General features: G+C 40.8%; 1 protein-coding gene across 1 annotated transcript in view; it reads right to left on the minus strand.

Moving 5' to 3' along the window:
- Positions 1–9,239: 9,239 nt before the first annotated feature.
- Positions 9,240–27,656, minus strand: part of LOC118535425 (adhesion G protein-coupled receptor E2-like) — a 41,081-nt gene continuing 22,664 nt past the window's right edge. The window contains 3 exon segments of the mRNA XM_078059454.1: positions 9,240–9,705; positions 20,588–20,679; positions 21,477–21,543. Coding sequence (XP_077915580.1) covers positions 9,477–9,705; positions 20,588–20,679; positions 21,477–21,543 — 388 coding nt within the window. The 3' untranslated portion in view covers positions 9,240–9,476.

Here is a 27,656-nt window from a genome sequence, read left to right on the forward strand (position 1 = left end):
TTTTGTTTCTTTGGTTGGGTTTTTTTATCTTTTTCTTTTTCTTTAATTTTTTTCTTTTTTCTTTCGTTTCCTTTCTTTTCCCCTGGTTTTAGGTCTCTTCTGATTTGTTTAGTGTATATTTTTCTAGGGTCGTTTTTACCCTGTTAGCATTTTGTTCATTCATTCATCTATTCTCCTCTGGACAAAATGACAAGATGGAAAAAATCACCTAAGAAAAAAGAACAAGAGGCAGTACCGACTGCCAGGGACCTAATCAATATGGACATTAGTATGATGTTGGAACTAGAGTTCAGAATGACGATTTTAAAGATACTAGCTGGGCTTTAAAAAAGCATGGAAGATATTAGAGAAACCCTTTCTGGAGAAATAAAAGAACTAATATCTAACCAAGTCGAAATCAAAAAGGCTATTAATGAGGTGCAATCAAAAATGGGGGTGCTAACTGCTAGGATAAATGAGGCAGAAGAGAAAATCAGTGAGATAGAAGACCAAACAATGGAAAATAAAGAAGCTGAGAAACAGAGAAATAAACAACTACTGGATCACAAGGGCAGAATTCGAGAGATAAGCGATACCATAAGATGAAACAACATTAGAATAATTGGGATCCCAGAAGAAGAAAGAGAGAGAGGGGCAGAAGGTATTTTGGAGCAAATTATAGCAGAGAACTTCCCTAATTTAGGGAAGGAAACAGGCATCAAAATCCAGGAAGCAGAGAACCCCTCTCAAAATCAATAAAAATAGGTCAACACCCCGACATCTAATAGTCAAACTTACGAGTCTCAGAGACAAAGAGAAAATCCTGAAAGCAGCTCGGGAGAAGAGATCTGTGACCTACAATGGTAGAAACATTAGGTTGGCAACAGGCCTATCCACAGAGACCTGGCAAGCCAGAAAGGACTGGCATGATATATTCAGAGCACTAAATGAGAAAAATATGCAGCCAAGAATACTATATCCGGCTAGGCTGTCACTGAAAATAGAAGGAGAGATAAAAAGCTTCCAGGACAAACAAAAACTAAAGGAATTTGCAAACACAAAACCAGCCTTACAAGAACTATTGAAAGGGTCGTCTAAGCAAAGAGAGAGCCTAAAAGCAACATAGACCAGAAAGGAACACAGACAATATACAGTAACAGTCACCTTACAGGCAATACAATGGCACTAAACTCATATCTTTCAATAGTTACCCTGAATGTAAATGGGCTAAATGCCCCAATCAAAAGACACAGGCTATCAGATTGGATTAAAAAACAAGACCCATCCATATGCTGTCTGCAAGAGACTCATTTTAGACCCAAAGACACCTCCAGATAGAAAGTGAGGGGGTGGAAAACCATTTACCATGCTAATGGACACCAAAAGAAAGCTGCGGTGGTAATCCTTATATCAGACAAATTAGATTTTAAACCAAAGACTATAATAAGAGATGAGGAAGGACACTATATCCTACTTAAAGGGTCTATCCAACAAGAAGATCTAACAATTGTAAATATCTATGCCCCTAACATGGGAGCAGCCAATTATATAAGCCAATTAATAACAAAGGCAAAGAAACACATCAACAACAATACAGTAATAGTTGGGGACTTTAATACCCCCCTCACGGAAATGGACAGATCATCTAAGCAAAAGATCAACAAGGAAATAAAGACTTTAAATGGCACACTGGACCAAATGGACTTCACAGATATATTCAGAACATTCCATCCCAAAGCAACGGAATACACATTCTTCTCTAGTGACCATGGAACATTCTCCAGAATAGATCACATCCTAGGTCACAAATAAGGTCTCAACTGGTACCAAAAAATTGGGATCATAACCTGCATATTTTCAACCAAAGTGCTTTGAAACTAGAACTCAATCACAAGAGGAAAGTCAGAAAGAACTCAAATACATGGAAGCTAAAGAGCATCCTACTAAAAAATGAATGGGTCAACCAGGAAATTAAAGAAGAATTTTAAAAAATCATGGAAACCAATGAAAATGAAAACACAACTGTTCAAAATCTTTGGGATGCAGCAAAGGCAGTCCTCAGAGGAAATTATATAGCAATACCAGCGTTTCTCAAGAAACAAGAAAGCCCTCAAATACACAACCTAACCTTACACCTAAAGGAGTTGGAAAAAGAACAGCAAATAAAGCCTAAACCCAGCAGGAGAAAAGAAATAATAAAGATCAGAGCAGAAATCAATGAAATAGAAACCAAAAGAACAGTAGAACAGATCAACGAAACTAGGAGCTTGTTCTTTGAAAGAATTAACAAGATTGATAAACCCCTGGCCAGACTTATCAAAAAGAAAAGAGAAAGGACCCAAATAAATAAAATCATGAATGAAAGAGGAGAGATCACAACCAACACCAAAGAAATACAAACAATTATAAGAACATATTGTGAGCAACTCTATGCCAGCAAATTAGATAATCTGGAAGAAGTGGATGCATTCCTAGAGATGTATCAACTACCAAAACTGAACCTGGAAGAAATAGAAAACCTGAACAGACCTATAACCACTAAGGAAATTGAAGCAGTCATCAAAAATCTCCCAACAAACTAAAGCCCAGGGCCAGTTGGCTTCCCAGGGGAATTCTACCAAACATTTAAAGAAGAATTAATACCTATTCTTCTGAAACTGTTCCAAAAAATAGAAATGGAAGGAAAACTTCCAAACTCGTTTTATGAGGCCACCATTACCTTGATCCCAAAACCAGACAAAGACCCCATCAAAAAGGAGAACTACAGACCAATATCCTTGATGGACATGGATGCAAAAATTCTCACCAAAATACTAGCCAATCGGATCCAACAGTACATTAAAAGGATTATTCACCACGACCAAGTCGGATTTATCCCCGGGCTGCAAGATTGGTTCAACATCCGCAAATCAATCAATGTGATACAATACATTAATAAAAGAAAGAACAAAAACCATATGATCCTCTCAATGGATGCAGAAAAAGCATTTGACAAAGTACAGCATCCTTCCTTGATCAAAACTCTTCAGAGTAGAGGGTACATACCTCAGTATCATAAAAGCCATCTATGAAAAACCTACAGCGAATATCATTCTCAATGGGGAAAAACTGAGAGCTTTCCCCCTAAGGTCAGAACACGGCAGGGATGTCCACTACCACCCCTGCTATTCAACATAGTACTAGAAGTCCTGGCCACAGCAATCAGACAACAAAAAGAAATAAAAGGCATCCGAATTGGCAAAGAAGAAGTCAAACTCTCACTGTTTGCAGATAATATGATACTTTATGTGGAAAACCCAAAAGACTCCACCCCAAAACTGCTAGAACTCATACAGGAATTCAGTAAAGTGTCAGAATATAAAATCAATGCACAGAAATCAGTGGCATTCCTATACACCAACAACAAGACAGAAGAAAGAGAAAATAAGGAGTCGATCCCATTTACAATTGCACCCAAAACCATAAGATACCTAGGAATAAATCTAAGCAAAGAGGCAAAGAATCTGTACTCAGAAAACTATAAAATACTCATGAAAGAAATTGAGGAAGACACAAAGAAATGGAAAAACGTTCCATGCTTATGCATTGGAAGAACAAATATTGTGAAATGTCAATGCTACCTAGAGCAATCCACACATTCAATGCAATTCTCATCAAAATACCATCCACTTTTTTCAAAGAAATGGAACAAATAATCCTAAAATTTGTATGGAACCAGAAAAGACCCTGAATAGCCAGAGGAATGTTGAAAAAGAAAAGCAAAGCTGGTGGCATCACAATTCCGGACTTCCAGCTCTATTACAAAGCTGTCATCATCAAGACAGTATGGTACTGGCACAAAAACAGACACATAGATCAATGGAACAGAATAGAGAGCCCAGAAATGGACCCTCAACTCTATGATCAACTAATCTTCAACAAAGCAGGAAAGAATGTTCAATGGAAAAAAAACAGTCTCTTCAAAAAATGGTGTTGGGAAGATTGGACAGCCACATGCAGAAGAATGAAACTGACCATTTCCTTACACCACAGACAAAAATAGACTCCAAATGGTTGAAAGGCCTCAATGTGAGACAGGAGTCCATCAACATCCTAAAGGAGAACACAGGCAGCAACCTCTTCGACCTCACCTGCAGCAACTTCTTCCTAGAAACATCGCCAAAGGCAGCGGAAGCAAGGGCAAAAATGAACTATTGGGACTTCATCAAGATAAAAAGCTTTTGCACAGCAAAAGAAACAGTCAACAAAACCAAAAGACAACCAACAGAATGGGAGAAGATATTTGCAAATGACATATCAGATAAAGAGCTAGTATCCAAAATCTATAAAGAACTTATCAAACTCAACACCCAAAGAACAAAGAATCCAATCAAGAAATGGGCAGAAGACATGAACAGACATTTTTCCAAAGAAGACATCTAAATGGCCAATAGACACATGAAAAAGTGCTCAACATCACTCGGCATCAGGGAAATCCAAATCAAAACCTCAATGAGATACCACCTCACACCAGTCAGAATGGCTAAAATTAGCAAGTCAGGAAACGACAGATGTTGGCGGGGATGTGGAGAAAGGGGATCCCTCTTACACTGTTGGTGGGAATGCAAGCTGGTGCAGCCACTCTGGAAAACAGTGTGGAGGTTCCTCAAACAGTTGCAAATAGAGCTACCATATGACCCAGCAATTGCACTACTGGGTATTTACCCCAAAGATACAAATGTAGTGATCCGAGGGGGTACATGCACCCCGATGTTTATAGCAGCAATATCCACCATAGCCAAAGTGTGGAAAGAGCCAAGATGTCCATCGACAGATGAATGGGTAAAGAAGAGGTGGTATATATATACAATGGAATATTATGCAGCCATCAAAAGGAATGAAATCTTGCCATTTGCAACGACGTGGATGAAACTCGAGGGTATTATGCTGAGCGACATAAGTCAATCAGAGAAAGACATGTATCATATGATCTCACTGATATGGGGAATTCTTAATCTCAGGAAATAATCAGGGTTGCTGGAGTGGTGGGGGGTGGGAGGGATGGGGTGGCTGTGTGATGGACATTGGGGAGGGTATGTGCTATGGTGAGTGCTGTGAATTGTGTAAGACTGTTGAATCACAGACCTGTACCTCTGAAACAAATAATACATTATATGTTAAGAAGAAGAAGAAGAAGAAGAAGAAGAAGAAGAAGAAGAAGAAGAAGAAGAAGAAGAAGAAGAAGGAAGAAGAAGAAGAAGAAGAAGAAGAAGAAGAAGAAAAGAAGAAGAAGAAGAAGAAGAAGAAGAAGACAGCAGGAAGGGAAAAATGAAGGGGGGGAAATTGGAGGGGGAAATGAACCACAAGAGACTATGGACTCTGAGAAACAAACTGAGGGCTCTAGAGGGGAGGTGTGTGGGGGATGGGTTAGCCTGGTGATAGGTATTAAAGAGGGCACGTACTGAATGGAGCTCTGGGTGTTTTATGCAAACAATGAATCATGGAACACTACATCAAAAACTAATGATGTAATGTATGGTGATTAACATAACATAATAAAAAATAAAAATAAAAAAGGCCATATCAGATTACATTATGTGAGACCCTGGTCTTCCCCAAAAGTCCCATCTCCCTACATTTCTTAACCCCCAAGTTACAGAAGATAAGAGCAATGAAATGTGCTACTGGAAAAAAAAAATGATCTGTTTCAAGATGTATGTCCTGATCCCTCTGCTTGTGTGATGGCATCAGCTGTACTGAGGGATGCTGCATTAGCTCCTGCTTGGTTATATTCCCCTCCTTGGCTGAATCAACATCTACAATGTGTGTGGGAGATGTTCAGCCCCCTCCCACCAATGCATGAGCCATCCAAAACCTACACATGGAAGCAAATAATTAGTACTGATTGAGTGAATCTACGAAAACTCTCTCATGTGTAGGGGAGAGAGGACGGCAGCAATGGATGATTTAAAATTTTTAGCAATTTGACCAAGTTCACATATTAAGCACTTGAGAGAGCTGGTATTTCATTCCAGGTTTGTTTCAGTCTGAGAACTAAGTTCTACATTATGCTCTTAGATCATCAGGAACTATATGGGTCTTAATAAGAAGACATGATGGTCAGTAATAAGACCACAGGGAAGAGAATTATCTTGAAATTCATAAGAGAAAGGGGCATCCTAAACTAATCAGTAGTTTATTCAGCTGTTTTACTCCCCTCATGGTCAGGCAATTCATTCATTCATTTATTCATTCACTTGTTTGCTCACTAGATAATTACTGACCACTTGGAAAGTTGGAAAGAGATTGGTGAGCACGACAGTTCCTGCACCTTCTGCAACAGCAGTTTGTTCATTTAATTTAATCAGTCATGCAGCAATTATGTATTGAGCACTGATTTCTACGTGCCTGGTCCTGAGTGAAATTCTGGGAATACATTAGAGGGAAAAACCAACATGGTGCCTGTTGAGCTGACACCCAGAAGGAAGACAGACACTAATCAAACAGTGAAAACCAAGAGTAAATGACTCTGACAAGTGCTCTGCAGGAAAGGTACAGGGGCTATCAGAGTGAAAAACAAGAGAATCTGACCTAATATAAGCAGGAAGAGAGGGCTTCTTTGAGAAATGGACACATGAACTGAGATCTGAAGACCTACATAGTTTTGTGTCAAGGAAAACAAAAGAGTGTTTCAAGGAGAGGGAATATGTGCAAAGCCTTTGCTCCAAAGAGGCACAGTGAATTTAAAAAATTAAAAGAAGGGTACCTGGGTAGCTCAGTTGATTGGGCGTCTGCCTTTGGCTTGGGTCATTATATCAGGGTTCTGGGATTGAGTCCCGCGTCAGGCTCCCTGCTTAGCAGGAAGCCTGCTTCTCCCTCAGCCTGCCACTCCCGCTGCTAGTACTCTCTCTCCCTCTCTCTGTCAAATAAATAAACAAATCTTTAAAAAATATTGAAAGAAATCTAATGTGGCCAGAATAATGGCGAGTTTATGGTAGATGAAGCTTGAGAGGAAAGCAGGAGACAACCCAAGCAAATACTCATTGATTTATGGATTTGGGGTTTGATCCTAAATGTAAGGAGCTTAACAAAGTAGTGACATGATTTTTTGTGTGTTTTGAAAAGATCCCTCCGACTTGTGTGTAAAGGCTACACGGGAAGGTGACAAGGGGTATACTGCGGTTGCTCAGCCAAGTAAGGATGGCAGCCAGCTATGAGGAGTGATGAAGATTGAGCCAGCAGGACATACTGGGAACATATTGAGAAGGTAAAACAAGGATTGTATAATGGATAGGCCATGGTGGGAAATAAAATCATTCTTGAGAGTAACTTTTATGGCCCAAACTTGTGCCACAGGATGGATGTAGTGCCATCCAGAGAGAGAAAGACATCATGGGAAAGGATTTAATTGGGGTAAATATTGCAAGTCTTCTACTGGAAGACTGAGCTAAAGGTGTCTTCAAGATATGAGAAAGAAGAGGGGCGGCTGGGTGGCTCAGTCGTTAAGCATCTGCCTTCAGCTCAGGTCATGATCCCAGGTCCTGGGATCGAGCCCCGCATCGGGCTCCCTGCTCCGCGGGAAGCCTGCTTCTCCCTCTCCCACTCCTCTGCTTGTGTTCCTGCTCTCGCTATCTCTCTCTCTGTTAAATAAATAAATAAAAAATCTTTAAAAAAAAAAAAGATATGAGAAAGAAGAAGCTGGAAATAGTTGTCTAGATCTCAGAGATCAGAACTAGAGAAATATACACGGCCGTCATTTGTATCTAGTGGTAACTAATCTAAAGAATAGATGCTATTGTCCAGGAGGAAAGAATTTAATGAGGACTGAAGTTGTTCTGGAACTGATCCATTGGATGGAGCTATAAAGGAAACAAAGAGAGAAAAGCTAGAAAGAATGGAAGAATGACATAGAAGCGTGTGTAAGTAGGATCTAGACTGGATGAGGATGGAGTATTTCATGAGAAAGGATGAATAGTGTCACAAGTTGCTGAGAAAACTTTTAGGGACATGGAGATCATTGTATGTCTAAGAGATGTTTGTTAGGGTGGCATTATGGGGGAAAGAAGCCATATTTGGAAGGGTTGAGGGAAGGAGTAAGTTTAAGGCAAGGAAATGGAGACAGAGAAGTCAACTCTTGGCTGGGAGGTAAAGGGGGGGGCAGGCAGTACATGTTTTTAAGATAGAAGAGAACCAAACATATTTCCATGACTATGGGAGGAATACTGTTGAGATGATGCCAGAGGGAAGGGGAGAGAGAGGAGAATGTGTGAACAATAATTTAAAGATAATTGATAAGGTGTGAAGGATGGGATCCGAAGAGCAGATGGAAGCACTCTTCCTAGAGGAACACAGAAACTGCATCCATGATCCGGAAATGTGGACAGGATGCATGCTGATATTTGGTTGGTATGGCCAACTGCATAGAGTTCACAAGGTGTCATCATGATGACTCCATTTATCTCTGTGAAATAAGTGGTAAGAACATTTGCTGAGAAAGGGGGAGAACATAGAAGATTCAGTGGCAGAAACAGTGCCAGTGGGGGTTGGGTGAAGAAGATCATGCAGGAGGACTTCCTGGCAGCAGAGTAGGTTCCTTTAGATGGGAAGGGAGACTCAGGGGAGTCTTTAACAGAAAATGGAAGAGTAAAGAAACCATAGGCAAAGAACTTGGTTCAATCTAAACCAGTAAGTTTGGTTCTGAATAACCATCCCCATGAATTTTACCATGCCATTACTGCCTTTCCTTCCTGGTTTTGCAGTGAGTAGAGAGTGCTGAAAATATCAGGCATTCTTATAAGAAAGTCCAAAATGCCAGCTAACTCTTCTGTTTAATTTATAAATATGAACATCAGCCTCCCTCATGATTGCCTTTCTGGGACTTGCTGCTCAGTAATTGTGAGATACAGGTGGGTGTAGAGAAAAAGGATAGGATAATGTGGCCTGAGTTGAATGTGCATCACTGCTTCAGATCACTGATTCTTGTTTACTTAGTTAGCCATGCTAGCCATATAGCAGGTGTTTCATGAGTGTTGATGTGTAAGAGTTAAGATGAACACGGTTTCCTAAGGAGCAAAATATATTCTTAAACAAACCTTTTTTAAAAAAGGCCATTGCTAATAGTTAAAGATAATTGAGAAGGCATGAATGATGGGATCCAAAGAGCAGGTGGAAGCACCATCTTCATAGAGGAGTCCAAAAGTTAATAATTAATTAACAGCTAAATTATTAACATTAAACTAACAGGTAAAGAGTCAAAAAGCAAACCAAGTGTGAGCCACCCTAGGGCATCGTCTGCTGCTCTCTAAAGGTGTTCATTGTGATAAGCGTATGGTACTCAAGCAGATCACTTAGTAAAGCGCTCTGGGAGCAATGCCTGATCTTACAGTGCTGGGTTTGGAGGTATCAGACATGGCCTTGCTGGACAGTGTGTATTTCTCAGACTCAGCTCTTGTTTCCCTGATCCCTTTGAACCATTTCCCATATTGCTCCCAGACCTGCAGAGGCAAATACGCTCTGAATCAGCTCACTGAGAGGAGTAAGGATAGGAAGACTGCTGAGTGGGAGCTGGGCAGTGGTACCTGCTGGCTGAGGAGGCAGTACACCAAGAAGATGAAGACGCCCTGCAGGCTGTTGATGATGGTGAAGAGGTAAGCCATGACATGGGCAGCTGGACCCACCTGCAGGATGCCCAGGCACCAGGTGCAGCCCAAGATGAGGACCTGAGCTGTGGCCTTAAATGTCAGCATCCTGGATCGGACGAGAAAGGAGGCTCATGATGCACCCGGGGCAACACAATGACAACCATTCTCTTCTCTACCCTATGGATTCTCCTTTCTTTCCCTGTTGGTGATGAGTTCTCAGACTGACTTGTGATCTGCTTTGATATTTACTGTCTATGATTCCCTAGAGAAAAAAAAATGCCACGAGGGACCTGGGTGGAGTTTTGATTCGGATTGAGGAAGATAGGGATACTTCATAATGTAAGTTTCAAAAATTTATGATGCTCCATGGTGATCCTGAATTTCATTCATCCAACACTACAGAGGAGGCATTTTGCATCAACTCTGAGCTGGGACCTGGGCATTAAAAATAACAAGGACAAGATTTCTATTTTCATTTGGAGAGGATAATAATAGAAACATAGAAGAAATAGCATTAAATTTGCACAAAGGTTGCTGGAGCAAAGGACTGCCCAAGCCTCCCAGAAGATTTGATATTGACTATGATTTTCTCCACAGAGAGGTATAGAAGAGGGGTCAGAAGAAGCCTGAACTGAGTATGGAGTGTGGAAGTGTAGGTTGGGTTGTGAGAGCAATCACAGGTTTTTCTAAGTGCTTCATGGGAACATAAATGTTCTCTGCACATTTGTCATAGGATTGCTGGCAAAAGTCCAAAGAATGTTTATTAACCAATGCCAATTCTTTCTGTTGCTGAGGGAGTTACAAACTGAGGTTATAAATAGAACAGGGGCGGGGGGGCGGAGCAAGATGGCGGAGGAGTAGGAGACCTGGATTTCGTCTCCTCTCAGGAATTCAGCTGGATAGGGATCAAACCATTCTGAACACCTACAAACTCAACAGGAGATCGAAGAAAAGAAGAGCAACAACTCTCTGAACAGAAAAGCGACCACTTTCTGGAAGGTAGGACGTGCGGAGAAGTGAATCCGAGGCGATATTCGGGAGGATCGACGGCGGGGGAGGGGCCTCCGTCGGCCGCTTCTGGCAAGTGATAGAGCCGCGGAGCAGAAAATCGGAACTTTTAGAAGTCTGCTCCGCTGAGGGACGTCACTCTGGTGGCGAGGTGGGGGGCGGAACCCTCGCGGGACAGTGTGGTCTCAGGACCCTCGGGGTCACAGAAAGACTGGGGGTGCCTGAGTGCGGCAGAGCTCCCAGGTATCGGAGCAGGGAAGCCGGCTGCAGAGACGGAGCCCAGGCGCGGGCTCTCAGCTCGGGGTTGCTATAAACCGTGATCCGCGGCACAGTCGGGCCACTGCTCCTCCAGCAGGGACCCAACAAGCGGCAGATCCGGGGAGACTCACCTTCTTCCCCCGGGAGGAGAGGTGCGGGAGCGCACCGCGGGGATCTGCTGGGTTTGGAGACTCCACCCGGGGTCAGGTGCCAGATAGAGGGGCGCGGTCACAGGCCGGGTGAGCACGGAGCGCGGCCGGAGACCGGGGAGACGGGAGTGACTGACGGCTTTTCTCTGGGGGCGCATTGAGGAGCGGGGCCCCGAGTTCTCAGCTCCTCCGGGGCGGAGACTGGGAGGCCGCCATTTTCACTCTCCGCCTCCAAAGCTGTACGGAGAGCTTGCAGGGAACAAAAGCTCCCGAGAGCAAACCCGAGCAGATTACTTAGCCCGGACCGGCAAGGGCGGGGCAATTGTGCCTCCGGCAAAGACATTTGGGAACCACGGCAACAGGCCCCTCCCCCAGAAGATCAGCGAGAACAGCCAGCCAAGACCAGGTTTACCGATCAATGGGAACGGCAGAACTCCAGCGCTAGGGGAATACTGCACATAGAATTCATGGCTTTTTTACCATGATTCTTTAGTCTTTCAAAGTTAATTAATTTTTTTAACTGTCTTTTTTTCTTTTTTCTTTTTTTTCTTTTTTTTTTTGAATTTTTCTTTTTCCCTTTTTCAACCAACATCTTATCAATCCCTTGTTTTTAAAAAAAAGCATTTTTATTTTTCATTTTTAAAGTCATATTCTATCCCTTCATAGTAGTTACCCGTATTTTTGGCATATATATATAAGTTGTTCTCTCTTTAAAATCTTGAGATAGTTTCTTCTAACAGATCAAAATATACTCTAAATCTCTAGTGTATGGTATTTTTCTACTCCCCTGCCTGATCACATTCTCTCCCTTTTTTCTTTCTTTCTTTTTTTTTTTTTTAATCCTCTTCTTTCTTTTTTCAAACAACTTATCAAATCCTTTTTTAAAATTTTTTATACTTTCCATCTTTACAGTCATATTCCATCCCTTCATCATATCAACCCTTATTTTTGTACATATATAAGTTTTTCTTTCTTTAAAATTTTGGGAGGGACTTTCTTTTAACAGACCAAAATACACCCAAAATCTAGTGTGTGGCACTGATCTATAAACCAGCCTGATCATATTTGACCACATTCTGTTTTTGTTTTGTTTTGTTTTGTTCTGCTTTTGTTTGTTTTTATCTTTATCTCTTTCTTTTTTCTTTTTTTCTTTCTTTTTCTTTTTTCTCTCTTTCCCTTTCTTTTCCCACTGCTTCAGGTCTTTTCTGATTTGTTTAGAGTATAATTTCTGGGGACGTTGTTACCCTGCTAGCATTTTGTTCTCTCATTAATCTATTCTCCTCTGCACAAAATGACAAGATGGAAAAAATCACCTCAACAAAAAGAACAAGAGGTAGTACCGACTGCCAGGGACCTACTCAATACGGACATTAGTACGATGTCAGATCTAGAGTTCAGAATCATCACCTTAAAGATACTAGCTAGGCTTGAAAAAAGCATGGAAGTTATTAGAGAAACCCTTTCTGGAGAAGTAAAAGAACTAAAATCTAACCAAGTAGAAATCAAAAAGGCTATTAATGAGGTGCAATCAAATATGGGGGCGCTAACTGCTAGGATAAATGAGGCAGAAGAAAGAATCAGTGAGATAGAAGACCAAATGATGGAAAATAAAGAAGCTGAGAAAAAGAGAGATAAACAACTACTGGATCACGAGGGCAGAATTCGAGAGATAAACGATACCATAAGACGAAACAACATTAGAATAATTGGGATCCCAGAAGAAGAAGAAAGAGAGAGAGGGGCAGAAGGTATAATGGAGCAAATTATAGCAGAGAACTTCCCTAATTTAGGGAAGGAAACAGGCATCAAAATCCAGGAAGCACAGAGAACCCCTCTCAAAATCAATAAAAATAGATCAACACCCCGACATCTAATAGTCAAACTTACGAGTCTCAGAGACAAAGAGAAAATCCTGAAAGCAGCTTGGGAGAAGAGATATGTAACATACAATGGTAGAAACATTAGATTGGCAACAGACTTATCCACAGAGACCTGGCAGGCCAGAAAGGACTGGCAGGACATATTCAGAGCACTAAATGAGAAAAATATGCAGCCAAGAATACTATATCCAGTTAGGCTGTCATTGAAAATAGAAGGAGAGATAAAAAGATTCCAGGACAAACAAAAACTAAAGGAATTTGCAAACACGAAACCAGCCCTACAACAAATATTGAAAGGGGTCCTCTAAGCAAAGAGAGAGCCTAAAAGCAACATAGACCAGAAAGGAACACAAACAATATACAGTAACAGTCACTGTACAGGCAATACAATGGCACTAAATTCCTATCTTTCAATAGTTACCCTGAATGTAAATGGGCTAAATGCCCCAATCAAAAGACACAGGCTCGCAAATCAATCAACGTGATACAATACATTAACAAAAGAAAGAACAAGAATCATATGATCCTCTCAATAGATGCAGAAAAAGCATTTGACAAAGTACAGCATCCTTTCTTGATCAAAACTCTTCCGAGTATAGGCATAGAGGGTACATACCTCAATATCATAAAAGCCATCTATGAAAAACCTACAGCGAATATCATTCTCAATGGGGAAAAACTGAGAGCTTTCCCCCTAAGGTCAGGAACGCGGCAGGGATGTCCACTATGGCCACTGCTATTCAACATAGTATTGGAAGTCCTGGCCACAGCAATCAGACAACAAAAAGAAATCAAAGGCATCCAAATTGGCAAGGAAGAAGTCAAACTCTCACTCTTTGCAGATGATATGATACTTTATGTGGAAAATCCCAAAGACTCCACCCCAAAACTGCTAGAACTCATACAGGAATTCAGTAAAGTGGCAGGATATAAAATCAATGCACAGAAGTCAGTGGCATTCCTATACACCAACAACAAGTCAGAAGAAAGAGAAATTAAGGAGTCGATCCCATTTACAATTGCACCCAAAACCATAAGATACCTAGGAATAAATCTAACCAAAGAGGCAAAGGATCTGTACTCAGAAAACTATAAAATACTCATGAAAGAAATTGAGGAAGACACAAAGAAATGGAAAACCGTTCCATGCTCATGGATTGGAAGAACAAATATTGTGAAGATGTCAATCCTACCTAGAGCAATCTACACATTCAATGCAATCCCCATCAAAATACCATCCACTTTCTTCAAAGAAATGGAACACATAATCCTAAAATTTGTATGGAACCAGAAAAGACCCCGCATAGCCAGAGGAATGTTGAAAAAGAAAAGCAAAGCTGGCGGCATCACAATTCCGGACTTCCAGCTCTACTACAAAGCTGTCATCATCAAGACAGTATGGTACTGGCACAAAAACAGACACATAGATCAATGGAACAGAATAGAGAGCCCAGAAATGGACCCTCAACTCTATGGACAACTCATCTTTGACAAAGCAGGAAAGAATGTCCAATGGAAAAAAGACAGTCTCTTCAACAAATGGTGTTGGGAAAATTGGACAGCCACATGCAGAAGAATGAAACTGGACCATTTCCTTACACCACACACAAAAATAGATTCCAAATGGTTGAAAGACCTCAATGTGAGACAGGAGTCCATCAAAATCCTAAAGGAGAACACAGGCAGCAACCTCTTCGACCTCAGCCGCAGCAACTTCTTCCTAGAAACATCACCAAAGGCAAGGGAAGCAAGGGCAAAAATGATCTATTGGGACTTCATCAAGATAAAAAGCTTTTGCAAAGCAAAGGAAACAGTCAACAAAACCAAAAGACAACTGACAGAATGGGAGAAGATATTTGCAAATGACATATCAGATAAAGGGCTAGTATCCAAAATCTATAAAGAACTCATCAAACTCAACACCAAAAGAACAAAGAATCCAATCAAGAAATGGGCAGAAGACATGAACAGACATTTTTCCAAAGAAGACATCCAAATGGCCAACAGACACATGAAAAAGTGTTCAATATCGCTCGGCATCAGGGAAATCCAAATCAAAACCTCAATGAGATACCACCTCACACCAGTCAGAATGGCTAAAATTAACAAGTCAGGAAATGACAGATGTTGGCGGGGATGCGGAGAAAGGGGAACCCTCCTACACTGTTGGTGGGAATGCAAGCTGGTGCAGCCACTCTGGAAAACAGTATGGAGGTTCCTCAAAAAGTTGAAAATAGAGCTACCATATGATCCAGCAATTGCACTACTGGGTATTTACCCCAAAGATACAAGAGTAGGGACCCGAAAGGGTACGTGCACCCCGATGTTTATAGCAGCAATGTCCACAATAGCCAAACTGTGGAAAGAGCCAAGATGTCCATCAACAGATGAATGGATAAAGAAGAGGTGGTATATATATACAATGGAATATTATGCAGCCATCAAAAGGAATGAGATCTTGCCATTTGCAACGACGTGGATGGAACTGGAGGGTATTATGCTGAGCGAAATAAGTCAATCAGAGAAAGACATGTATCATATGACCTCACTGATATGAGGAATTCTTAATCTCAGGAAACAAACTGAGAGTTGCTGGAGTGGGGGGTGGGGTGGGAGGGATGGGGTGACTGGGTGATGGACACTGGGGAGGGTATGTGTTCTGGTAAGCGCTGTGAATTGTGCAAGACTGTTGAATCTCAGATCTGTACCTCTGAAACAAATAATGCAATATATGTTAAGAAAGAAAAAAAGAAGAAGAAGAATGTAGCAGGAGGGGAAGAACGAAGGGGGGGAAATCGGAGGGGGAGAAGAACCATGAGAGACAATGGACTCTGAAAAACAAACTGAGGGTTCTAGAGGGGAGGGTGGTGGGAGGATGGGTTAGCCTGGTGATGGGTATTGAGGAGGGCACGTTCTGCATGGAGCACTGGGTGTTATGCACAAACAATGAATCATGGAACACTATATCTAAAACTAATGATGTAATGTATGGGGATTAACATAACAGTAAAAAAAATTTAAATAAAAAAATGCAAAAGAAAAAAAAAAAACAAAAGACACAGGCTATCAGATTGGATTAAAAAACAAGACCCATCGATATGCTGTCTGCAAGAGACTCATTTTAGACCCAAAGACACCCCCAGATTGAAAGTGAGGGGGTGGAAAACCATTTACCATGCTAATGGACACCAAAAGAAAGCTGGGGTGGCAATCCTTATATCAGACAAATTAGATTTTAAACCAAAGACTGTAATAAGAGATGAGGAAGGACACTATATCCTACTTAAAGGGTCTATCCAACAAGAAGATCTAACAATTGTAAATATCTATGCCCCTAACATGGGAGCAGCCACTTATATAAGGCAATTAATAACAAAAACAAAGAAACACATTGACAACAATACAATAATAGTGGGGGACTTTAACACCCCCCTCACTGAAATGGACAGATCGTCTAAGCAAAAGATCAACAAGGAAATAAAGACTTTAAATAGCACACTGGACCAAATGGACTTCACAGACATATTCAGAACATTCCATCCCAAAGCAACGGAATACACATTCTTCTCTAGTGCCCATGGAACATTCTCCAGAATAGATCACATCCTAGGTCATAAATCAGGTCTCAACCAGTACCAGAAGATTGGGATCATCCCCTGCCTATTTTCAGACCACAATGCTTTGAAACTAGAACTCAATCACAAGAGGAAAGTCGGAAAGAACTCAAATACATGGAGGCTAAAGAGCATCCTACTGAAGAATGAATGGGTCAACCAGGAAATTAAAGAAGAATTAAAAAAATTCATGGAAACCAATGAAAATGAAAACACAACTATTCAAAATCTTTGGGATACAGCAAAGGCAGTCCTAAGAGGAAAGTATATAGCAATACAAGCCTTTCTCAAGAAACAAGAAAGGTCTCAAGTACACAACCTAACCCTACACCTAAAGGAGCTGGAGAAAGAACAGCAAATAAAGCCTAAACCCAGCAGGAGAAGAGAAAGAATCAAGATCAGAGCAGAAATCAATGAAATAGAAACCAAAAGAACAGTAGAACAGATCAACGAAACTAGGAGCTGGTTCTTTGAAAGAATTAACAAGATTGATAAGCCCCTGGCCAGACTTATCAAAAAGAAAAGAGAAATGACCCAAATCAACAAAATGATGAATGAAAGAGGAGAAATCACAACCAACACCAAGGAAATACAAACAATTATAAGAACATATTATGAGCAACTCTATGCCAGCAAACTAGATAACCTGGAAGTAATGGATGCATTCCTAGAGATGTATCAACTACCAAAACTGAACCAGGAAGAAATAGAAAACCTGAACAGACCTATAACCACTAAGGAAATAGAAGCAGTCATCAAAAATCTCCCAAAACACAAAAGCCCAGGGCCAGTTGGCTTCCCAGGGGAATTCTACCAAACATTTCAAGAAGAATTAATACCTATCCTTCTGAAACTGTTCCAAAAAATAGAAATGGAAGGAAAACTTCCAAACTCATTTTATGAGGCCAGCATTACCTTGATCCCAAAACCAGACAAAGACCCCATCAAAAAGGAGAATTACAGACCAATATCCCTGATGAACATGGATGCAAAAATTCTCACCAAAATACTAGCCAATAGGATCCAACAGTACATTAAAAGGATCATTCACCACGACCAAGTCGGATTTATCCCTGGGCTGCAAGGTTGGTTCAACATCCGCAAATCAATCAACGTGATACAATACATTAACAAAAGAAAGAACAAGAATCATATGATCCTCTCAATAGATGCAGAAAAAGCATTTGGCAAAGTACAGCATCCTTTCTTGATCAAAACTCTTCAGAGTATAGGGATAGAGGGTACGTACCTCAATATCATAAAAGCCATCTATGAAAAACCTACAGCGAATATCATTCTCAATGGGGAAAAACTGAGAGCTTTCCCCCTAAGGTCAGGAACACAGCAGGGATGTCCACTATCACCACTGCTATTCAACATAGTATTGGAAGTCCTAGCCACAGCAATCAGACAACAAAAAGAAATCAAAGGCATCCAAACTGGCAAAGAAGAAGTCAAACTCTCACTCTTTGCAGATGATATGATACTTTATGTGGAAAATCCCAAAGACTCCACCCCAAAACTGCTAGAACTCATACAGGAATTCAGTAAAGTGGCAGGATATAAAATCAATGCACAGAAGTCAGTGGCATTCCTATACACCAACAACAAGTCAGAAGAAAGAGAAATTAAGGAGTTGATCCCATTTACAATTGCACCCAAAACCATAAGATACCTAGGAATAAATCTAACCAAAGAGGCAAAGGATCTGTACTCAGAAAACTATAAAATACTCATGAAAGAAATTGAGGAAGACACAAAGAAATGGAAAAACGTTCCATGCTCATGGATTGGAAGAACAAATATTGTGAAGATGTCAATCCTACCTAGAGCAATCTACACATTCAATGCAATCCCCATCAAAATACCATCCACTTTCTTCAAAGAAATGGAACAAATAATCCTAAAATTTGTATGGAACCAGAAAAGACCCCGCATAGCCAGAGGAATGTTGAAAAAGAAAAGCAAAGCTGGCGGCATCACAATTCCGGACTTCCAGCTCTACTACAAAGCTGTCATCATCAAGACAGTATGGTACTGGCACAAAAACAGACACATAGATCAATGGAACAGAATAGAGAGCCCAGAAATGGACCCTCAACTCTATGGACAACTCATCTTTGACAAAGCAGGAAAGAATGTCCAATGGAAAAAAGACAGTCTCTTCAACAAATGGTGTTGGGAAAATTGGACAGCCACATGCAGAAGAATGAAACTGGACCATTTCCTTACACCACACACAAAAATAGACTCCAAATGGTTGAAAGACCTCAATGTGAGACAGGAGTCCATCAAAATTCTAAAGGAGAACACCGGCAGCAACCTCTTCGACCTCAGCCGCAGCAACTTCTTCCTAGAAACATCGCCAAAGGCAAGGGAAGCAAGGGCAAAAATGAACTATTGGGACTTCATCAAGATAAAAAGCTTTTGCAAAGCAAAGGAAACAGTCAACAAAACCAAAAGACAACTGACAGAATGGGAGAAGATATTTGCAAATGACATATCAGATAAAGGGCTAGTATCCAAAATCTATAAAGAACTCATCAAACTCAACACCAAAAGAACAAAGAATCCAATCAAGAAATGGGCAGAAGACATGAACAGACATTTTTCCAAAGAAGACATCCAAATGGCCAACAGACACATGAAAAAGTGTTCAATATCGCTCGGCATCAGGGAAATCCAAATCAAAACCTCAATGAGATACCACCTCACACCAGTCAGAATGGCTAAAATTAACAAGTCAGGAAATGACAGATGTTGGCGGGGATGCGGAGAAAGGGGAACCCTCCTACACTGTTGGTGGGAATGCAAGCTGGTGCAGCCACTCTGGAAAACAGTATGGAGGTTCCTCAAAAAGTTGAAAATAGAGCTACCATATGATCCAGCAATTGCACTACTGGGTATTTACCCCAAAGATACAAAAGTAGGGACCCGAAAGGGTACGTGCACCCCGATGTTTATAGCAGCAATGTCCACAATAGCCAAACTGTGGAAAGAGCCAAGATGTCCATCAACAGATGAATGGATAAAGAAGAGGTGGTATATATATACAATGGAATATTATGCAGCCATCAAAAGGAATGAGATCTTGCCATTTGCAACGACGTGGATGGAACTGGAGGGTATTATGCTGAGCGAAATAAGTCAATCAGAGAAAGACATGTATCATATGACCTCACTGATATGAGGAATTCTTAATCTCAGGAAACAAACTGAGAGTTGCTGGAGTGGGGGGTGGGGTGGGAGGGATGGGGTGACTGGGTGATGGACACTGGGGAGGGTATGTGTTCTGGTAAGCGCTGTGAATTGTGCAAGACTGTTGAATCTCAGATCTGTACCTCTGAAACAAATAATGCAATATATGTTAAGAAAGAAAAAAAGAAGAAGAAGAATGTAGCAGGAGGGGAAGAATGAAGGGGGGGAAATCGGAGGGGGAGAAGAACCATGAGAGACAATGGACTCTGAAAAACAAACTGAGGGTTCTAGAGGGGAGGGGGGTGGGAGGATGGGTTAGCCTGGTGACGGGTATTGAGGAGGGCACGTTCTGCATGGAGCACTGGGTGTTATGCACAAACAATGAATCATGGAACACTATATCTAAAACTAATGATGTAATATATGGGGATTAACATAACAATAAAAAATTTAAAAAAAAAAAATAAAATAAATAAATAGAACAGGGGCATCTGGGTGGCTCAGTCAGTTAAGCATCCGAATCTTGATTTCAGCTCAGGTCATGATCTCAGTGTCATAGGACTGAGCCTCATGTTGGGCTCTGCACTGAGCATGGAGTCTGCTTAAGATTCTCTCCCTCCTTCTCCCTCTGCCCTCCCCTCTCCCACACTCTCTCTCTGTCTGAAGAAAAAAAAAAAAGAATAGACATAATATTTTGGCCAGGGTGTCAGGAGCACACTACTGAATCTGAGCCAGCTGCCATAGAAGGATAGCTGCATCTCTCTGCTCTAGGTCCCCTTAGCAGACCTCAAGAAGAAGCATCAGGGACTGCTGAGGCACATGGCTTTGTCCTCAGGACCACCCACATGTCTGTGGGGTTGTCACTCTCTTCTCAATCTTACCTTTTATTCTGGAGAGTGGATACATCACTGTTGAGGGAAGACAGTTTGCTTTTCAAAATCCAGAGGGTCATCAGAACAAAAGCTAAATTGACCTTCAAGAAACCACAGAAGGTTTATTGAATAAAATTTCAATCTGTGATCTGTATCCTAGCCTGTCCAACATCAATCCACATTTAAGTCGTTTCCATATTAAGCAAGAGTGTTAGAGTTTGTAGTTTTAGGAGCAGTCTTAGAAAACCATACAATGCCGCGACAATCCAGGGACATGCCTGCCCCTGTCACCACCCTTAAAGTTTTGCTTTTCTAATGACCCCCAGCTAAGCATTAAGGATGCTTAAATGCTAAACAATATTATTTAGCAGTTTCAAAACTAGAAACAACTAAATGTCCATCAATTGATGAATGGATAAACAAAACGTGACATATCTATCCAGCAGAATATTATTTAGCTATGGCTAGTTGAATATAATAAAAAATAAGACTAAGGAATATTAATCATCCATAAAAATGTGCTGCAATGTGGATGAACTTTGAAAGCATGATGCTAAATGAAAGAATCCAATCATGAAAGGCCACATATTGCATGATACCACTTATGTAAAATGTTCAGAATAAGCAAATCCATCAAGTGAGAGCATTAAGGGTGCTTAAATGCTAAATAATATTCTGCTGGATAGATATGTCACGTTTTGTTTATCCATTCAACAATTGATGGACATTTAATTGTTTCCAGTTTTGAATAATGCTGCTATGAGCATTCATATACAAGTTTCTGTGTGAACGTGTGTTTCCATTTGTTTGGGGTATATACCTAGTAATATAATCAGTTTTGATTTGTTTGTAAACCATTTGTTTGGGGTATATACCTAGTAATGACATCATTACTCACAGAGAAGATGGCACACACTGGTCCAAGGAAGCTCCATATAAATCTCTTGCCTGGGTGGATCCAGCAGCTGAGCAAGAGAGAGAATAAAAAATGCATTAGTCCTTAGGAATATAAAACTATTATATAAATTCATTCATTCATTCATCAACAAATACTGAGTGACTCTTTTTTTTATTATGTTCAGTTAGCCAGCATATAGTACATCATAAGTTTTTGATGTAGTGTTCAACAACTCATTAGTTGCTTATAACACCCAGTGCTCATCCCAACCATGCCCTCCTTAATACTCATTACCTGGTTACCCCATTCCCCAACCCCCTCCTTTCTGTGACCCTGTTTGTTTTCCAGAGTCCAGAGTCTCTCTTGGTTTGTCTCCGTCTCTGATTTCTTCCCATTCAGTTTTCCCTCCCTTCCCCTATGGTTCTCCACTCTATTCCTTATGTTCCACATATGAGTGAAACTATATGATAATTGTCTTTCTCTGCCTGCTTATTTCACTTAGCATAATCCCCTCCAGTTCCATCCATGTCGATGCAAATCTTTTGTGACAGGCTCTGTGGTTGGCTCTGAAGATACAATAAAAAAGAAAGTAAACATGGTCTTAAAACCCATAAATCTAACATGGAGTTTGAGACACACAGTTAGACATACTGTAACAATAAAACAAAAATGTGAGGCTATGAGATGTATGATTGGATGTCAATGCTTAGTTTGGAGTCTCAGGGATTAGGATGGGTAAGGAAGACTCTCTAAGGAAACTATATTTTTAGCTGAGATATTAACAATGAATGATGTTACTGAGATAAACAGTGTTGAAGCAAAGGAGAAGCCCACAAACATGTTAACAGACTTTGAGAGTCCTGTGAACCTAACATGGTTTTAAGGGCCTTTCTTGCACTGTTCAATTGAATTTTTTTCCATTGGCTGCCAAAGCCATCAACTTAGTTTTATTTGGGGGGGGAGGGGGTCTTAGCCCTTTATTTGTATTTTATTTTTTTTATCATGTTCAATTTTTCATGGCTTTATTTAGATATATTTTACAGACCATAAAATTCACCCATTTAAACCATACAGTTCGGTGGTCTTTAGAATATTCACAGAGTTGTACAACCAGCACCAACATCTAACTTTTGGACATTTTCAACTCCTCCAAGAGAAACTTCATTTACATTAGCAGTCACGTATTCCCACCTCCACACACTCCACTCCCCACCCTCCCCCCAGGGCACTATTACTCTGCTCTCTCACTCGATGGATTTGCCTATTCTGAACATTTTACATAAGTGGTATCATGCGATATGTGGCCTTTCATGACTGGGTTCTTTCATTTAGCATCATGCTTTCAAAGTTCATCCACATTGCAGCACATTTTTATGGATGATTAATATTCCTTAGTCTTATTTTTTATTATATTCAACTAGCCATGGCTAAATAATATTCTGCTGGATAGGTATGTCACGTTTTGTTTATCCATTCATCAATTGATGGACATTTAGTTGTTTCAAGTTTTGAATAATGCTGCTATGAGCATTCATATACAAGTTTCTGTGTGAACGTATGTTTCCATTTGTTTGGGGTATATACCTAGCATGTGGTAGCTGTATATTGAATCTTGTGAAAAACTGTCAAACCATGTTCCAAATTGGTTGCACCATTTTACATTCCAACCAGCAATGTATGAGTGTTCCAAATTTTCCACATCCTTCCAAGCACTTTTTATTACCTGTCTTTTTTAACCATTTCAACTAATGGGTATTAAATAATATCTCATTTGTGGGTTTTGACATGTTTTCTTAATGACTAAGGTTGTTGAGCATGTTTTCATGTACTTATTGGTCATTTACAAATCTTCTTTAAAGAAGTGTCTATTAAAATATTTTGTCCATTTTTTCAGTTTTATATTTATTTAAGTAATCTCTATACTCCACATGGGGCTTGAACTCATGGCCCTGAGATCAAGAGTCACATGCTTTTCCAACTGAGCCAGCCAGGTGTCCCTATACTGTCCATTTTTAAATTCAGTTATTTGTCGTTTGTTTTTAAGTTATTTGATTTAACTTTAACAACAGCACAAATCAGAGGTTCTCTTATGATCACAGATTGGTAACTGATGCACAGAGAGCTTAGGTCTATGGCTGAAGGTTTTACTGATACATGGTGATAGAATTCACTTTTGATTCTACATTAGGATAAAATAGAGAATGAGCAGGGCATTTCAGAATGTGGAAGTGTGTGGAAGGCCATTTCAGGACAACTGAAGCATAGATTAAGAAGAATGTAAGCAAGAAAGAACTGAAGTGTCCAAGAAAGACACCTGGAAAGAGCTTGGTTGATGTAGGTGAACATAAGCATTAGCAGCATGTTGTGCTTAGGAGTGCACATTCTGGGAACTGACTTCCTGGAGAAGTAAGGACCTTGGTGAACTTGCTCTCCTTCTAAAACAACAAAAATACACACAGAACAATGAAAACCAACCATTTCAAAACTCGCAATTGTCCAAAACTGCAGAACAAATTGAAAATAGTCTATCCAAGAGAAACTACTGAACCTCACGAAGACTGGGGAGAAAGGAGTCTGGGATGGTTTAACATGGAGCTTAGTGGTGTAGCAGCCAAAAGTGGAGAGCACTGAAGACAATGGAGAGATCTATTTTTGGAGCTCCATTAAAAGCATCATCATCACCCCCAGAACACAACCAATATTTTTTTTCTAACTCTGTAGTTCCTAACTCCTTTATTCTCTAAATTTGGTGGCTAGTTGATTTGATTGAGAACTCATGGGGGAGAGGAGAGCCTACTCTAGGGCATTACCAATACAATAGCAAACTACTGTCACATCACCAGCTATCTAGGCCTATGATTTCAGGGTGGATCAACAACAACTTATCCAGCAATTTAAAAGGAAATACTGGAGTACCAAAGCACCATAAGAAATTTTGAAAACCTCTGAAATATTCCTGTAAATGTAAGGATGCACAAGGATAATGCCTCACTCAAAAAAGGCATGGGGATGTGCCCCAATGTTTAAAGCAGCAATGTCAATAATAGCAAAAATATGGAAAGAGCCCAATGTCCATAGACAGATGAATGGAAAAGAAAATAGGCAAAGCATTAAGGAAATCTTCTGAACAAACATTGGGTGGCTATTAAAACTGACACAGTTGTGACCAAAACCCTACAAGGGTCATACACTGAAAGGAATGACCAATTTACAGAATTAGTCCAAGAAAGTCACTAAACAAACAAACAAAAACACCACAAACCAGAAACAACAACATACCTTGGATGGTGGAGGAATATGATAACAGAGGTCTTACAATATATAATCTAAAATATTGAGTTTTAACCAAAAATTTATGATATATCCAAAGAAACAGGAAAACGTGAAACATACAAAGGGGGGAAAATCAGTCAAAAGAAAACATCTCTAAGGAACCACAGATTTCAAACTTTGTTGATAAAGTCTTAATCAGATATTAGAAATTTATTAAAAACACTAAAGCATGTCTAAAAAACTAAAAGAAAATACAAAAACAGTGTTGTTGGATATGGATATGGATAAAGAAATAGCTATTATGTATGGAACCAAATAGAAATTCTAGAGTTAAAAAGTACAATAACTGATATGAAAAATTCACCAGAGGGGCTCAACAACAGATTGTAACTAGTAAAAGTAAAAAAGTAATATATTCACAAGAGGGGGGAAAGATGGCGGAGGAGTAGGGGACCCTATTTCAGCTGGTCCCCGGAATTGAGCTGGATATCTACCAGACCACTCTGAGCACCCACGAAACCAGCCTGAGATGTAAGAAGATCTGGATCTCTACAAACAGAATATCGCAGGTGGTTGGTTTTGAGGTACGAAGCAGAGAGCCGTGATTCTGCGGGCAGATATTGGAGGATAAATGGCAGCGGGAGGGTGCCTACCCGTGTGGATCCTACACTGCCGGTGAGTGACAGCCTCGCGCGCTGCGGACGGGCACAGACTCGGAGACCGGTAGCGTCCGGGAAAAGACTTTAGGGCAGTCCCCGGGAGGGAAACCCAGAGCTGCGGGGTCGCGCGCACGTGAACTGCAGGCCACGGGACGGAAACCGAAGAGGCGGAGTCCCACGCGCATGAACTGAGAGTGGCTGGCGGTTTTAGAAGCACAAAGGGCAGAGACGTGCCCCGACCTGGAGGCAGGACTGGGAGCACTGCGGAGGGGTGCACAACCCAGGATGCTGCAGTTTATAGCAGCACGGACAGAAACAGAGACAGTGTGGCCTGGAGAGCTCACTGAAGAACAGACTGCAGTCTCTCTGCTCTGAGGCAGAGGGTTGGAAACGGTCTCTTCTGCTCTGACTGGCAGAAGAGATGCGGAAATCTGCCAGGGAAAGGCGCCAGAGAACAAAAGCCCCAAAGACTGATTCCCACTGAGCCCATCCGCCGCCACAGGGGTGCAGGGCAACTCCGCCCAAACAGGGTTGCCTGAGTAACACCGTGGCAGGCCCCTCCCACAGAAGACAGGCTGGGAAAACAAGAGGCCAGCAACCCTAAGGTCCCAAGAAAACAGGTGCATCTTGCTTGGGTTCTGGTCAATAATTTGGACTCTATACATTCCCTCAAACACCCATCAACAGAATGACTAGGAGGAGGAGCCCCCAAAACAGAAAAGACTCAGAGATTATGACTTATGCTGCAGATTTACAAATGGATGCAGATATAACCAAGATGTCGGAGATGGAATTCAGGCTAGCAATTGTGAAGACAATGGCTAGAATGGAGAAATCAATTAATGGCAACATAGAGTCTCTAAGGGCAGAAATAAAAGGTGAATTGGCAGAACTTAAAAATGCTATCAATGAGATCGAATCCAATCTAGATAATCTAACAGCTAGGGTAACTGAGACAGAAGACAGAATAAGCGACCTGGAAGACAATATAATAGATAAAAAGGGAAAAGAGGAGGCCAGAGAAAAACAACTCAGAATCCATGAAAATAGAATCAGAGAAATAAGTGACACCATGAGGCATTCCAATGTCAGAATAATTGGAATCCCGGAGGGAGTGGAGAGAAGGGACTAGAAGATGTATTTCAGCAAACTGTAGCTGAGAACTTCCCTAATCTGGGGAATGAAACAAACATTCAAGTCCTAGAGGCAGAGAGGACCCCTCCTAAGATCAAGGAAAACAGGCCAACACCCCGGCATGTAATAGTAAAACTTGCAAATCTTAGAACCAAGGAAACCATCTTAAGGGCAGTTAAGGGGAAGAGATTCCTTACGTACAGAGGGAGGAACATCAGAATAACGTCAGACCTATCCACAGAGACCTGGCAAGCCAGAAAGGCCTGGCAAGACATATTCAGGGTACTAAATGAGAAGAACATGCAGCCAAGAATACTTTATCCGGCAAGGCTTTCATTTAGAATGGATGGAGAGATGCAGAGCTTCCACGACTGGCAGAAGCTGAAAGAATATGTGACCACCAAGCCGGCCCTGCAAGAAATATTAAGGGGGGTTCTATAAAAGGAGAAACACCCCAAGAGTGATCTACAACAGAAATTTACAGGGACAATCTATAAAAACAATGTCTTCACAGGCAACATGATGACAATTAATTCATATCTTTCAATAATCACTCTCAATGTGAATGGCCTAAATGCTCCCATAAAACAGAACAGGGTTGCAGATTGGATAAAAAGACAGGACCCATCCATATGCTGTCTACAAGAGACTCATTTTGAACCTAAAGATACATCCAGACTGAAAGTGAAGGGTTGGAGATCCATCTTCCATGCCAGTGGACCTCAAAAGAAAGCTGGGGTAGCAATTCTTATATCAGACAAATTAGATTTTAAACTAAAGTCTGTAATAAGAGACACAGAAGGACACTGTATCATTCTTAAAGGGTCTATCCAACAAGAAGATCTAACAATTATAAATATCTATGCCCCCAACATGGGAGCAGCCATCTATATAAGCCAACTGTTAACCAAAATAAAGAGTCATATTGATAATAATACGTTAATTGTAGGAGACCTCAATACTCCACTCTCAGCAATGGACAGATCATCTAAGCAGAAAATCAACAAGGAAACAAGAGCTTTGAATGACACACTGGACCAGATGGACCTCATAGATATTTACAGAACATTCCACCCTAAAACAACAGAATACACATTCTTCTCGAGTGCACATG

Source organism: Halichoerus grypus, chromosome 1 (assembly GCF_964656455.1).
Source record: "Halichoerus grypus chromosome 1, mHalGry1.hap1.1, whole genome shotgun sequence".
NCBI classification, from domain to species: Eukaryota; Metazoa; Chordata; class Mammalia; order Carnivora; family Phocidae; genus Halichoerus; species Halichoerus grypus.